General features: G+C 42.8%; 1 protein-coding gene and 1 pseudogene across 2 annotated transcripts; one reads left to right on the forward strand and one right to left on the reverse strand.

Annotated features, from left to right (window-relative positions):
* Positions 1-730: 730 nt before the first annotated feature.
* Positions 731-6,772, forward strand: LOC143463198 (uncharacterized). Its single transcript, XM_076961606.1, has 16 exons — positions 731-1,931; positions 2,117-2,205; positions 2,593-2,700; positions 2,887-3,099; positions 3,220-3,349; positions 3,433-3,578; positions 3,645-3,772; positions 3,832-4,030; positions 4,108-5,058; positions 5,125-5,241; positions 5,311-5,421; positions 5,509-5,655; positions 5,715-5,909; positions 5,984-6,143; positions 6,228-6,375; positions 6,453-6,772. The coding sequence occupies exons 1-16, from the start codon at positions 1,103-1,105 to the stop codon at positions 6,598-6,600; spliced, it is 3,819 nt and encodes a 1,272-aa protein (XP_076817721.1). The 5' UTR covers positions 731-1,102; the 3' UTR covers positions 6,601-6,772.
* A 2,506-nt stretch (positions 6,773-9,278) lies between these two features.
* On the reverse strand, positions 9,279-14,969 carry LOC143462969 (piwi-like protein 2 pseudogene; annotated as a pseudogene). Its single transcript, XR_013118230.1, has 2 exons — positions 9,805-14,969; positions 9,279-9,420 (listed from the first exon to the last, which is right to left on the reverse strand). The product of XR_013118230.1 is annotated as a piwi-like protein 2 pseudogene (transcript).
* Between the last annotated feature and the right edge of the window lie 741 nt (positions 14,970-15,710).

The raw sequence follows: 15,710 nt of genomic DNA on the forward strand, positions 1-15,710 counted from the left end.
TGTGACACTTGTGTGACGTCAGTCGATCATAAACTGTTCTGCTCACAGCGGCTTATGACGTAACAATTGGTCAAGCGAAATGCTGTAATTGTTTTGTAACCTTTGAATTAGATTTAAAGCTGGTTTTGTCGTGTTTTGCAGCTTGCAATAATTTAGCTGCAAAATACCAACTCGGAGCAGGTCATAAAAATATTCGAGAGACTTCAGAGATTTTGTGACGATTGTGCATTTCTCGCTACAGCGAGTTCAAGATGATCCGCAGGATTGTTGGAAAATCGAAAAGCAGCAAAAAGCCCCCAAGGTGAGAATGCTTGCAACAGTTGCCAATAGAATTATAGCAATTGCAATATTTAGTTATAAGTGGTTGGTGAAAAATGTCGTCATTCTTGTGTTATGCCGGTCCTTGAGTTGATTTAAAGAGAAAGTTTTCGGACTGAAATATTTTGCAAAGCTTCATTTGCATGACGTCACCAAACCTATAACGTCATAAACAATGACGTGACCCAAACCGGTGTAGCTTAGCGAGTTTCAGGGTTACTCGATTTCACGAAGGTTAGCCCACAGAGCAGAGAATAAACAGAAAACTCAGCGAAACGCGATGTCATTCCAGGTCAACACCAGCTTAGTTGATGTTCCACGAATTCACGGCAAGAGCTTTATATCCAGGACTCAACTTCGCGGCCCTCGTACCAGAGTGAAGCACCAGTCGAGTGGGACTGACCGCTTTAATTTTGATCGAAAGACAAATCGCGTCATGATCGCTGCAGGCGAACATAAAAAAGCGTTCTATGCTTTGTTGTCGTCACAGACGGGTTCTATGAAGAGTTTCCTTACGCAAGGTGGTTGATCGGGTCGCTTTAATAAGGACAACTTTATGAAGGGCTCTTGGTCGCGTTGTTTCGCTCTGTCAAGGCATCTGCGCAAACAGACGAGAGTGGAAAATATCGAACGACTGGCATAATTGTCACGCAAGCCAGAGCAGTTTACAAAGCAGGCAATGAGGTCGACCACCGAGGCTAGCTTCCATGTAGCTTATAACGTCACCAGGATCAGTGACTGTTGTCAGTTGTGAGCTTAGATAGTGAGGCATTGTTTGCTCATAATGAGTGTTTCTGAAGATACAAAGCCAGTTTACAGATTTCGCGAAGGGAAGTCCCCTTTCATCACCTTGCCCCCAGAAGAAGAATACCCCGCCACCCCCCTTGTACGTGGGGGGCAGAATTACTTCCCTGACGGAGTCAAAATGAGGAAAACTCCGCTGTCATTCTCTTTCTCTCGAGGATACGAAGCTTCTCCAGGACTTCTATCGGAGTCCTGCCCCAGATCATCGGCTCCGCTTCATCTACTCCGACTTCCCACCACTGCGCAGCCTAAAAAGAGAAATTCCGGCGCCTACTCTTCCTTCTCTAACGAAATCAATTATTACGATTCCGCACGTCACAGAAGCAAGGTGCTGCCGGCCACAGCCGGGGCAAGTTTGTCCAGTCACGTCCATCTCGGCCCCATGCTCCCCGTCCTCCCCTTGAACTCATCTAACCCGGTCAGTCCGCAGAGAGCCCTCCCCCTTTCTCGTCACAGCAGCTACGGCAGCGCCAGTGACGTCGAACCGGAAGTTGCCGATTACGGATCTTACAATTTCGACGAACGATATCTTTCCGATGACGAAATTTTCCCCGAAATCGATTTATCGCTTTTATTTTGTAACAGAGCCGAAACTAAAAAAGATGACGTCACTATTACATCACCGAAATCAATTCCAAGTTCAAGAACGACGTCATTCAGCAGCCCGGAACCCTCTACAACGTCATCACTTTCACATGATGATCTCAGAGATGAAGTGACCTCACCAAGTTCAGTTGTTGACGTCAGAGAAGAACGGGCAAGCTTCAAAGTCCAAGTTCGAATCAAACCATTGGATGAACAGAACGAAGGTTGGAAGATTTTGAACTTATTCAGATTAAACCGGATTTTATTATATTTTTGATATTTGTTAGTTTTTTATTTGTATTTGGAATCATCATAACAGTTTATGATAGAAGCCATAATATTAAGCGAAAGGTGACCTATCACAGAAATATATTCTCAACGAGATCTAACTTGTGCGCGTCATTCATAGGCAGAACCAGCAACCGGTTGCGGTGTGTCTCCGTCAAAAGCAAACAGCAACTTACACTTTCAACCCGACCAAGCCTCAAGAAAGAGAACGTAGGTTCACAGCTTCCAAATTTAATTTAATTTGGTCGACTGCACTCGCTTGCACCGGGGTAATCCCCTTACATACGAATCTGTCAGCTTGAGCTAATTTTGGGGATAATTTCCACAAGAAATTTCCACAAATGTGTGAACAAGATTCTTATCACGTGGTTTGGAATATTTCGGAGCTGGGATCTCCTTGTTGTAGCTATTGTAGTTACCTTGGCAACTCGTCGCTTAGCAACTACGTAACAAGTTTCAACAGAGAGCGAATGGAAAATAAGCCCATGTGATGGTCATTCGTGTTTGAAATATTTTCAATTTGACTTGCAAGTGTAAAGAAGTTTCTAAAGAAGCTTCTCTGTAAAGTTGCTTCTACCAATCTGCTTTCTCTTACAGAACGGGAACAAACATTCTTTTAAATTTGATCACGTGCTTGACGAGAATTCGACGCAGAAAGATGCTTATGACGTCACAACGGGCCCTCTTGTTGAAAATACGCTCAAGGTTTGAAGTACACTTGATCATTGTTATAGGGAGCTTGGTTGGATTGTTCGCGAATAACAACGCTTTAATCATGTTGTTTATGTAATAATGAGCTGGATTGTAGCCCGAGAAATGAAATGTTCTGTCGACGTCTCCAATACATTGACTGCTTCTGTATCAACTTGGTATGATTTATCTCGTTTCCAGGGTTACCACTCCTGCCTAATCGCTTACGGCTCCCCGGGCACAGGAAAGAGCCACTCCTTATATGGTAAAGCGAGCAGCGGGAAGTACAAAGGGATGATCATTCGCGCTGCCGAAGCTTTGATCAATGCCGTCGACAAGACATCAGCCAATCAGAAGACGGATATTTCAATGTCATTCGTGCAATTGTACAACGAGAAATTCTACGATATCCTGGTGACAGTATTTTTTACATTGTGTAATTTCAACCGTGGCCTGGTTATGTTCCGACATTTACTCCGTGCAATGAGATTTAGAAAATATTAATTCCTGATTTAAATTTATTCAATGAGTCAGGATCCTTCGGCCACAGACAACATAAAATTTCGAGATTCCGGAGATATTCATCTGCTAGAGGGCGTCACTGACTTGAAGGTTGAAAATTCTGAAGACGTCACAAAGCAACTGAGGCGGAACCCGAACAGACGTAAGTCGGTAAATTTGATGTAGGCTTCGTTACGTCACAGCAAGATCATGGAGAGTTTGTTGACTCGTCGTGTTGTGCACCAGTGCGTGACGGTGGGAGAAGTCACACGGTGTTTACGTTGCACTTCCGGAAAGAAGAGGAACTGACTGGCGATGATGAGGCAAAAGTGAAAACCTTCCGAACCACGCACGGAAGACTGGACTTCGTTGACCTCATCGGGGTCAGCCGGGTGAGCTGTCAATCAAATTTGAACTTGCTTTGAAACATTCTTGTTGTAATCTGCGAAACTTTTCAGCCAACGAAGCATTCGACCCACGACTCGACCGGAAATAACGCAACCGCGAAAGCGAATAAATCACTGCAGGTTTTCGGGAACGTCGTCTGGGCCTTGACCGGAAAGGAAACGCAATATCCGCCTTACAGGTGGGGAATTCCCTAAATAAGGCGTGAATTGTTGAGCAAAACCTAATTTTTTGCTCCAGAGACTCTCGACTCACTCGTTACCTGAGAGAGGCCATGGGCGGAAATTGCGTCACATCATTGCTCGTTACCGCCTCCTCGTGTCCAAATTCCGCCCACGAAACCCTGAGTTGTTTGATGTTCGCGAAACGGGCGATGGGGGTGAAGAACTACCCCGCACCTTACCTGAGCCTGGAGAATGTGGAAGAAGGCCCGACTCAGGTGATGCCCCTGTTGTGAGAATAACGGCCTTGAACTTTGAGAATAATTTGAATGATTTTGTTTTGACCAATACACAGAATGATGTCATCAGCAATGATGAAGTTGGCGAACAGCCCAACATCAAACAAGCGAAGAGTGACGAAATAAAACATACGTCTATTACGACACCAAAGCCAAACACACCAAAGAAAGAAGCGACGACTCCGGCAACCTCGACTCAGAGTCCTCCGATCCAGAAGAAGAGATCTCACCACTCCAAAGTCCTCCCGCCCATCAACTCACGTGATGCGAATGGGGAATCACCGGAACTGATACCAAACGAAGTGAGTCAAGCGTCAACCGGTGTGAACACAAAATACGCGCAGAAGAATTCAAGATCGCGAACTTTTCACCGGAAGCAAACCTCTAAAGACTTGAGCGGGGATGAACCCGCGGATGAAAAGCGAAAGAGCGAAAAATCGAAGAAATTGAAAAGAAAAAGTAAAACGAAGACCCCTGAGGAGGTTCCCCCCCAATACTGGCAGATAAACGGGGGCGATGGGTCTGGTACCCCATCGCAGGGGGTTGTGCTTCCCCAAATTACCACCCCCGACCAGATAAGACAGGAATCCAATCATCTGGATGGGTCGGACGCGAAGAGCAGGAGAAGAAGTTTGTCTAAGAAGAATTCTCCTCTCGCCGACGCCGCCAACTTTCCGTCGAGTTGGGATCGCAACCCTACGTCATCGTCCTCGAATAAGGAGGAAAGCTTGGAAGAGAGAAAAACACGTTGCGTCATAGATTCCATTCTTCACAAATCCAATTCGAGAAGTAGCGACAGGAAAGAAGCCTTCGCTATGCTACCGCCATCTACCAGCGAACTGCCTATGACAAAATCTCAAGTTGAGATCGGGATTGAATCAACGAATCCGCCGGGCTTGCTTCCGTCGTCGCAGGTCGATTATCCCTGCTGCGTCCGATGTCAGGAAAGGGAGGAAAAGATAAAACGCAACTACGATCGAATGATTCTTTTCTCGAAGAAGGACAGGGTGGGTGGATTAACGTAAGTGCTTCCGTATTTAAATCGAGTGACGTAACCTATTTTTATTGGACAGGACGTCAAGCAATCGAGGATTGAAGAACTTGAGCTGCGGATCCAGAAGGCGCAGACGGTTCCACTTCCTGAGCTTCAAAGGATCGCCGAAGAGCAAGTGAAGGACAAACAAGCTATGGTCAGTGCTTTGACATCACAGTGGCATTTGTTTGATCATTTCCTCTAATTGTTTTCTTTATAATTTTAGACGCGACTCAAAGACTCAATCGAAAAATACAAGAAGCAGCTTTCCACCATGGTTAGCGCTACCGAGCTCTCTCACCTCAAGGAATTGAGAAGAAAAGATCAAACCATCATTGTGAGATAACAATCGAGCCCAATGTGATTGGCTGAATTTGGAACGTCACAGTGACCGATTGTTAATACTATGTGGTGACGTCGACAGGCGGAGAAGGAGCGGGAGGTTGAGACCCTGCGGAAGAACCTGGATGATCAGATCAAAGGAGCCAGCAAGCTCTTGAGCAAGAAGTCGGAGCAGAACGACGCACTCAAGTCGGAGCTGGAAGCATTGAAAGAGGAGCTATCTGAGAAGGTTCCAAGATCACGGCTGCAGCGATGGCGCGATCTTTGTTTCATTTTGTTCATGTTTAGATGGAGGAGTCAAGGAGGGAAGTTGATCGGATGCAAACGAAGCTCAAAGATGTAGAGTCAGAGAAGGAGAAGGTTTCGACGAAATACGACGCTTTGCTGAAAGAAAGTTCCGTGAAGCTGACCTGCGCCCTCGCTCAAGTCTCGCAGCTGAAAGAATCCAATGTTGACGTCATAAGAGAACACGACAAGGCAAAGGTAACTGACGTCATTGACATAACTTGAGATGATGTAGATGATGATGACGTATCATCAACGCGAAAAATTTCCAGGAACAACGGAACCGTGAAATCAGCATTCTGACAAAACAATTGTCCGACGCGCTGTCGTCAAAATCGCGGCCAAAGACCGGGGAATCGAAGCGGAAGTTGTCGTTCCCGATAAAATGCGATTCTTCCACGAACACGGAAGACGTCAAATCACGACTAAACGGTGAGTTTTGAATGAAATGAAACAAGTTCTAGAATGCCTCGTATATGGATGAAAACTTCAAATAAACGCGAGGCGTGTATCCAGGTCTGGCCTATTCTGTCCACTGCCTCCGATGCGCTGCCCAGACCGTGCTCGAGAGGGACGACTCCGGGGAATACCCTAGTTTGAAAGACACCGAGTTGCGGATCCTACTTCTCCAGGACACAAAGAACCGGGAGCTCCTTCTGCAGTTGTACGTTCTATTTTCTATTCACAGCATTGAGCGACTTATAAACACGTCATGCAAACGTTTATATCTCTATGACGCAGAAAACGTGAAAGAAATCTGCTTCGTGACGTCATGAAGATAATGTACTGTCGTCAGTGGTTCACGGAAGAGGGGAATCCCCACGTGAAACGGACTCTGAAAAGAGTGGGGATCGACACGAGAGAGCTGGTGGTTGTGAAAAAGCCCTGAGCAACATGCCCGGCAGTTCTTGTGACCTTTCTTTCGTGTTTCAATGATAGATTTTATTCGTGTTTCAATGATAGATCTTAAATCGTTTCAAACATTATTTTTTAAGCTGTTTGCAGTTTGTTTTCGTTGTTGAGAATTTGTATGATTTTAATAAAATGCCACTTTTGCTGTTTTACCTGTAGCAAGGTTTCTGCTTCGACAACTATGAGGACTAGCTTTAAAATCAATTGGTCAAAACTGCAACCCTCTTTTTGAGGTCCCACGCTAAATTGCGATGTGAATAGCAACATAGGCTACTTATAATGATCAATGTGACTGTGTTAGCGGGATCATTAGACGTTGCGTTGCAGCGGTCAAACGCCAAGTCACAACTTTTGAGATCAGAGAAAAATATCACAGTTCGCGGTTTCATCATCTTACAGTCCCAGTGGCTGGAGCAACTTTGCAAATCATCTCCACAACACGCGAACAGAGGTGGAGGGTTCAGGAAAAGCCATCGGAGGATGAGGGTCACGACTCGCTTGTTGTTGTGGCTATTGTGAATGTCGCGGCCACCTCATACGCAATCTCCTTTAATTTTTTTGTTTTACCAAATTCTTTACATTCATTAGTTAAATAGCGTTGTTTACTTTTTTTTATATTCTGTTCACCGTTAATCAAGTCATTCGGTTGTTTGTTTGTTTCTTAATTTCGTTACCGGTTCTAGACATTTTTATATTCTTGCGCGTTGGTCGAACGATTTCTGCAAAACTGTTGCCGAGAAAAACTTGCGACCTCACAACGATTCGAGATGAGTTTTTCGAGCTTTCTTGATCCGCTTTCGCTCAGGTTCTCACCACGCACTAACATCAAGAAAGCTCCGTCAGCCGCTGTCCAAGTCGGCTTTCACGATAGAAGACCTTCCCCCTTAAGAACGTTTGAAGAAGATCGTCGTCAATCCGCAAGAACGGTCGCAAGAATCTGGGAACTACGTAGCAATAGGGCTGCTAGTCTGGAAGTTGTTTGACATTTGCGTAAATTTGTCAACTCACCATGTATTGTTCGCCTCGATCACTTTACATTACTTCAAAAAAACCTCTAAAAACCGAAAGATATATTTAACGTAATTCAACTTATTGATGATTCCAACTCTGGCCGTGTACGCTGGTACCCAGGGAAGTTGTTTGCTACGAAACTTGGAGGGAGGCAAACTTTGTGTGATGATGATAATGCACAAAAAAGTACTGAATCCTTGTAGGCTACTGAATTACTTTTTTAAGAAATTTTAGTGCGTCCAGGTACTTTTCAAGTGATTATTATTTCACGGTTTTGACGGGTATTTTCTTCTGAAGTTTTCTTTTTAAGCAATTCTTAATGCCAGGTTTTAGGGTTTGTTTTTCTTTTTTATTTTAGGAATACCTAATAAAATTGCAAGAAGTCCGTTCACATATGTTTTGAAGTAACTTGTAGCTTGGCCTTAATAAAGGCAGAAATTGCACTTGTAGTACAAGCGTCTGTATGCCTCCTTGTCTAAAAGACGATCGACTAGAAACGAGAACAGAAATTGCACTTGTAGTAGGACCCGATACAAGAAGTATCGAACCATCGTTACATTTTTTTGCGATTACCGACGGTTTTTGAAAGTATCGACTGCCCACCTCTGTTGCCGGTTACAGAATTCCAATTATGATGCGTCATCACATTAAAATAAATAGTTAGTTAAAATAAAAAAATTTATGACATGAAACAAAATTGTCTCTTTAAATTTTTTATTAGATATTTTTACTACAGTAGTCACCGCTTTAAAACCTACCTCGAGACTGGAATTCTTGTACAATCAATGACCGAGTCCATTTCTCTTATTTGTTCTCCTGCATTTAGGCAGAGGTGGCCAGTCGGTATAGGTACTTGGCAAAAACTGTACCGACGGTGCCGGTATTCGGTACTATTTTAAAAAAGTAGTTCGGTACTTTTTGTGTTAAAGATGCTACTGCAAGTGCACTGTTTGCCACTATTAAAGGTTACTCCAGGTTAAAACATATGAGATGTTACTCGTTCCCAATTTTACTTGACATTTCTAGATATAAAATGATCAAGAGATGCTAAAATTAGTATTAAGTAAAATGTATAACATTCTTTTTAAAACTATCACGTGAAAAGTACCGAGACCGACCGAAATTTCTTGAAAAAAGTAATTCGATACTTTTTTTCAAAAGTACCGACGGTACCAGTACTACCCACCTATGCGTTTAGGTCCCCTCTTGTTCAAAAGTTTAGGGTACATGTCGGAAATAAGTCTTTAATGATTTTAATTTTACAGTGTCAACGAATAGAAAGGATTTTAACCCTAACCTTCTGCGCACCCAAGCGCTAACACCTAATCAACCTGTGTGGTTAACAACTTATCTAACATTGGCTATTCAGCAAATTGAAATCTTTCCAACAATAATTGACGTTCTCTAAAAAAATGTATTGATCTACCTCAAAGTATTATCAGCATTTACTTCTCGAAACGTGTTCGATGAAAATTCCAAAAAGTTTCCCACACAACATTAAAGCGATGTCTACAAGTAAAAAGTTGGAATTGCAAAGAAACCTGAAAGCTCACATTTAATATAAACACCAGGGAATTTTATCAAGAAATCATCTCCTGGAGTAAGTCTCGCATTCTACTTTATGATGTCATAGAAGCAGCAGTGTTACTATCAGTGCAATTTTTTCTTGTTAACCAAAATAACCCTTCACTTGTCTTGGATCCTGATACAGATGAAGTCAACTAAGTTCAACTCACTGACGTCACAAAAAAGAAAACAAATTCCGAGTATGACGAAACATTTGCATCTAAAATAAAATCGAAACAAAATGGTTGCGGCAAAATAAGATATTGCAAAGTTTGCGACATTTGAAAATAAGAAATTGCCCAGAAATGAAACTTTTAAAATATGAAATGTAAAGAAAGGTGCTGTACATAAAAAACAAGGCAGGAATATCCAGCATTGCCAAGCAAGCACACACGAGCCTGGAAGAACAACAAATAGCCATTTGTGAAGACAATAAACAGAATTGCCAATTCGCTTCAAAAGCATACAAGTCATATTTTGCATGCAGTTAGTCCGTCAGATATGATTTGCAAAAAGAAATTAAAAATATTGTTCAATCACATGCCATGATGTTTATAAAATCATTAAAGACTGACGCCATGTTTTGTTTTCAATGCTGACTCACCTAGAGAGAGCAGGGCTGTCAGCTCCACTCACAAATAAAAGAGTCTGTCACACAGCTCCAATGACGGTTCTTGACGGATATTTTGACCAACAAGGTAGGCGAGCTTGTGGGCGTATTGGCATGGCGCCGGCACTCGTACTGTGCCAGGCCAGTTATAATACATGTGGGTCATCTTGTACGACAGCCTCTGCATGTGGTCGGCTTTGAGGTGTTCATGGCCACCAACCACAATATAATGAGATGGAGACACTGTGCCTTGCCGCACATGCTGGGAGATGAGGAAGAAATCGTGCCAGTTTGCTCGGGTTGCCGTGTGGTCAAGCACGGTGCCTGGCGGGGGATTTCCCATGGCTCTGTTTTGGACAACAAAGTAGCGAATGTTGATGCGCTTCGACACAACAACAACGGAAAGCTTGGGAGAGTAAGTTTGACCGTGAATGTTGTCGAACATGTGGAAGCAGGACTCAAGCTGGGGCATCTCATACTCGGAAACATGTCTCAGTTGTCCATCTCCGACGCCGTCACGATATATGACAATTCGCTCTGGGAGGGCTTGGTTGGCCTCGTAAAACTTCTTGATTGATTCGGTGAAGCAGTGCTTGAGTCCGTCAATGACTTCCTGATGCGGTTGTTGTAAGATCGCTCTCGAGTACCACCGCGTCATAAGCCTGCTTGTGCTGGCAACCAAAGCTGCAACCGACTTTCCTTTTCCACCAGCGTCGTGGTAGACATCGATGCCACAGACCATCAGTCCCTTCAGAGGGATGTCGACTGCCCACAACTCTCCACCGAGCTTGCAGTTCACCTGCAGCGCAATCTTCATTGTGACGGAGCGAAATTTTCCCATCTTTGGGTCATCGGGCAGTGTACGAGATAGAATGACTTGAGAGGGCACCGGCATGTCAACACAGCAGAGTCTCTTCAAGGTGTTGTATCGATCGTCGCGCGATGTGGGGAATATCGCCACCACCAGCTGCACATGCGGGTTGATCGATGACGAGATGGCTTCCTTGTACGTTGTGCTTCTGTCATCGTTAAGCTCAACAAACTGTGGCTGTCCAAGACGCATCCCGAACTTGCCTGAAACTTCAATCATTTTCTGGTAAAATTGTTTTGCTTTGTTTGCATCTCTCCTGGTGAAGAACAAGAGCCAGTTTTGAATGTTAACAGCTCTAATGACAGGTGACCTGGTGACTTCCTTTGTGAAGTCTGCATTCGGAGCACATGAAAACACCTGCTGCCTCCCAACCATGATCTTCTCTGGAGGAAAGTTCCTTCCATTTGTCACCGTTGTCGTGAGATCGAGCTCAAGTCCCCATTTGAGGAGTTCCTCCTTTGCAGCTGGAGTTTTCTCAACCCTGGTTAAGAATTGCTCAATGACGGCGTTGCGATCTGCCGGGGGCAGGCACGTGTGCTCCTTGATGTCCTTCATTGCACGAAAATCGTTTCGTAATTTGTCAGACAAGCCTGTTAAGTAGCAGAGCTCTGGCACAAGACAGATCTCAATATCTTTCCCCTCCCTTTCCCTCTGAGCTCGCTGAGTGGATTGCTTTGGTCGATGGACGAGCATCGGTTGGAGAAGATCCTGGATCTCGATCTTGTACTGGATCCTGTAGTATTCCTGGAAGGTGATGCTCTCTCCTTTCGAATTTGTGAAGGAGCTGGTGGGAGAGAGATCCCACGCGATGTCATCAACGCGATAATTTTTGTTGTTGTACCTGGTCAGCACCACGGCTCCTACCAGCTCTCGCATGCACATTTCCTTGAATGAACTCGGCGTTTTCTGAAAGACATCTTCCATGACATGACGTGCCGTATCGTTCCTTAATACTTTGTGAGATACGTCGATATTGAGGAGAAGACCGCCCTCAAAAGTCTTTATTGCTGTAACGTATCCAGGCCACAAGTTCAGCCTGAGCTTGTCCAGTTTCTTAGGCCTGCAAGGATCGTAATAATTGCGACCCACCGGGCACATCTTCATTGCCTGCATCGCCCTGCGCAGCACCGTGTTGTAGAAGGGGATAAGTTGATGGGAGGCGGGATCAACAACATGTGTCAGTCGAATGCAAACTTCTATCGTTGCATCATCCGTGAAACGTTTGGATTTCAACTTGGTTTCATTTTGCGGTAAGCGCTTCGGTAGATAGAGAATTGTTCCATCGAAAGCTTTTGTGTGGCCAATCACCTCCTTCTGCTGGTTGAGCATCCCATACCTCATGTTTTTGCTATCTAATGCTGGGGAAAAACTGACGTGGTATTGGTAGATTGCTTCATTCTTGCAACGAACTTTGACACAATTTACAGCGATAGGTATTGGCTTTCCAGAAGAGCCATGATATTCAATGACTTTCCTGGATTCCTTTTTAACCTCTAGTTGCTCCAAGGATGTTGCGAGGCTCGCCGTGGCTGAACCTCGCTGCTCCTCTTCCTTAGACCGATCTATTCCAGGCAACTGTGAGGTCACTGGAGGAGAGGTGGGTGAAGAAATTCGAGCAGGTTTTTCTGGGGCCATTTCCTTTGAAGAGTCACCGGTGTTCTTGCCCATTCCCAGGAAAACGCCCCGACCTCTCGCAGCTGGGACGATGTTTCCTCGACCAGCTCCCTTCAGAAGTTGGGAAAATATTTGCCCTCTCCCAGTGCTTGGGGTTGTAGGTTTCTCCACAAGAGTGCCTGAAGTCCCACACACAGCAACTGCGGCCTTCAGTGGTTCTGGCAATTTCGTCAAATCTCTACCTAGTCCAGATAACAAGCCTGGTTTGGGCTGAAGTGATGAAGATGAGAATCCGCTTCCTTTACTTTTCAAGAGCTTCTGGATGAGAACTCCTCTTCCACCTCGACCGATGCCAGGAAGAGGTTTGTCGTCATTTGGATCCATGACAAAAGTTTTCGTTTAAAAACAAATTGTTGCTTCTTAAATTTCACTCCTTACATGTACGATTGAACAATGTTTAACTGAGCAAATATAACAGAGTGCAGTCAATCAGTGGAAGCGAGTTAATCCAGCGTAAATAAAAACTTAATATTTCAGATAACTCAAAGCAATTCAATTTTCACTCTTTATACGTCACACATGCACGGGTAAGGCTAAATGACTAATAAATCAGCTTTTCTCTTTATCAAATAACTTGTCACCAAGCACTAAAACTTGACAATGTTGCAGGAAAGCCTTAGAGTGTGGAGTGATAAAAATTACAGGTCCCAATTCAAGGCAGTGCGGTTAATTCCATTTCAACCAACCTGGCTGTTTCGCTGGAATATTGCGGCTACTTTCCGGTATAGCATTGTATTTAAGCAAAAAGACTAATTTGTTGAAAGTGGGAGAATTTTTGCAAGATAAAAACTTCATTTACTTGACTTCTTATCTACAGTAGTCGTCTGTTTTGTAAATATGCTCAAAACACGAAGCTGACTTTAATACACAGCTAACTAAAGCTGCCCATAAATTACTACACAACAGTTTTGGTAAACTTGGGTTAATCTTACTTATCGAAATGCTATCTAACATATTGCTGAAAAATGTGACATCAAATACTATAAAAAGTTAAAGCAAACTAGATTGCAGAGTGCTTTCAGAAAAATAGGTTTGCAAGAACAAGGGCTGGTGAGTTAGCTGCAACATGTTGTAATCCTCCCTTTAGATCAGTGGTTCTCAAACTGTGGTACGCGAGAGCTTTTTAAGTGGTACCGCGTACCGCTGAACATGATTTTCGATGTGCTGTGAGTAATGTGTTGCCCCGGATAGACAAGCTTGTGCAGAAGAAACAGTTGCTTCTATCAAATTAAATTGTGTTTTCTTGCTATTCATTGGTGTTATGGTATAGTAATAACGGTAATAACTAATAAATACCGGTACATTTGAGTAAAATAAGTCATTCAGGAGCCAGGTGGTACGCAGTGTAGCAAAAAAAACGAACGAGTGGTACGCGATCGCAAAAAGTTTGAGAAACACTGTTTTAGATCCCTATTTTTTATCGACAGAGCAGAATAATTTGACCACATAAGACCAAAGAAAGATATACACAAAATAGCTTAGTATTGACTCAAAAAACGCATCATACATTTAGTCGGTCAACCCATGCCAAACATTAAGCCACGATTGCATAATTACAAATCAGACTTTCTGTCACCAACTATATCATCAACTGAATGATGTCGAGCAATTATATTGTGCCTGATCATTTGGAGCATAACTATGCACAAAAGGTTAAATATAAGAGCAAGATTATTTAACATAAAACTGTAACAAACAACCAGTTAAATTGAACAGGATGGAGAAGCAAAGACAGCGAAAACATATTTATTAATCAGACGTTATACTTGATAATGGCTACAGTATCCAGCAAACCATGTGACTAATAAAATCTACCTTTTCTACTGTCTCGGCCGTAATGTTCATTCCACATACGACTTTGCTTCTAGGGAGAACAAGTACATGCTCTTTGTGAACTTGCTATACTGGAAAGCATGGCAACTGCACCTTTGAGATATTTGAAGGCTGTGCTCACTGCACTGAAATGTTTCTCATTTACCTCTGAAAAACGAAACCCTGGCTCTGCATTTTGCTTGAGACCAGACTGCAAAAAGCACCTGGTGCTCTGTATTGCACTCGGTCACCCTGACTTTGGCCATCGGGCACCTCTGAGATACCGTTGAGTGGCATGCTTTCCATTCTGGTGGCCATGGAGCAATTTCAGCATGTTTAATGATACTTCTAGACTGGTATACAGTACCTACCTGTATAACTTATATCTTTTTTGAGATAATTAAAATCTAACATAACAGACCTCTTTCGAGTTTCCACCGCCATATTTTTAGATGGCAAGATTTTTTCTTCAAACCCTATACTTAACAATGGAAATTTTGGACACACTTTGATTCTTATGCACGTAATAACAGATAACATAATAACAAGCAAACCCTTATGCATTTTACATCGCATGCTTCGCTGACCACGTATCTAGACATCATATCGAACAAGTCCAGTGCGTAGGATTCAAACCGCTGTAAGGTAAGAACTTGGTAACATACTTTCAATATTTTTTTCTTTATTGTGTAAAGGAATTCATATGTTACCTACTTGAGCGAAATCGTTACAATCTGATTCCCAGAACGCTTGTCATTTAAAAAAGAATCAAAGTGGGTTGACAATTTCCATTGTTAAGTATAAGCAATCGAAAAAATCTTGTCACAGAGACAGCAACTCAGAAAGTTGCGTCCTATCTTCGAAACATGTTACCTTTTAAATAATAAAATGTTTATATAAACGCTTATAAATGTTAAATATTTATATAAATTTGAATGCTTTTTTGGTGCTTATTGCAACCACTTGGTATGTAAACTGCAACTTAACCCTAATAAGTTATAATTAAAACCTTATTTGCACACCAAAATGCTAATTACATCTAAAAAACATTTGACTAAAACATCCAGCGTATGTGAAGTAGGTCATGAATAAAGAATCCAATACAAGATATTGGTCTACTAAAAGCTTTAAAGGGCAAAAAAAGCCGAAAATAATAACAGTGTTTCTAAACTAGGTCTCCTTTTTTTCATTTCAGCCTTTTAGTGAGATCCAATACAGGTACAGTCCAATAGTTTAATCTGTAAAACTTTAAAACTGCACAAAAATGTAATTTTCCGAGGATAGTCCATAAATTGGGTAGAAGAATTAATTGTTACAAATAGCAAACCAAACCTAGGCACCAAAATGGAGCAGTTAAAGGTGAATGGTTTCAAGGCTGGAAGATGATGAAACATAGCCTAGGCCATCTGTGTTCGTGCGTTTGCAGATAAGCAGTTTTTTTTTAAATTTGGGGATATAAATGTGGCTGAAATTAAAACAGGAAACAATTCAAATTATCGAGTCGGCCGGAATGATCTTAACTGAATAACCGTGATAGCATTAA

The sequence above is a fragment of the Clavelina lepadiformis genome, chromosome 6, assembly GCF_947623445.1.
Source record: "Clavelina lepadiformis chromosome 6, kaClaLepa1.1, whole genome shotgun sequence".
NCBI lineage: Eukaryota > Metazoa > Chordata > Ascidiacea > Aplousobranchia > Clavelinidae > Clavelina > Clavelina lepadiformis.

Excerpts from the sequence above, each read along its gene's own strand:
- LOC143463198 (XM_076961606.1), top strand. The coding sequence starts at position 1,103 with ATGAGTGTTTCTGAAGATACAAAGCCAGTTTACAGATTTCGCGAAGGG. Across the intron at positions 3,100-3,219 it reads AGAAATTCTACGATATCCTG|GATCCTTCGGCCACAGACAA; the intron begins GTGACAGTATTT and ends TCAATGAGTCAG. Across the intron at positions 3,773-3,831 it reads ACGCAATATCCGCCTTACAG|AGACTCTCGACTCACTCGTT; the intron begins GTGGGGAATTCC and ends TTTTTGCTCCAG.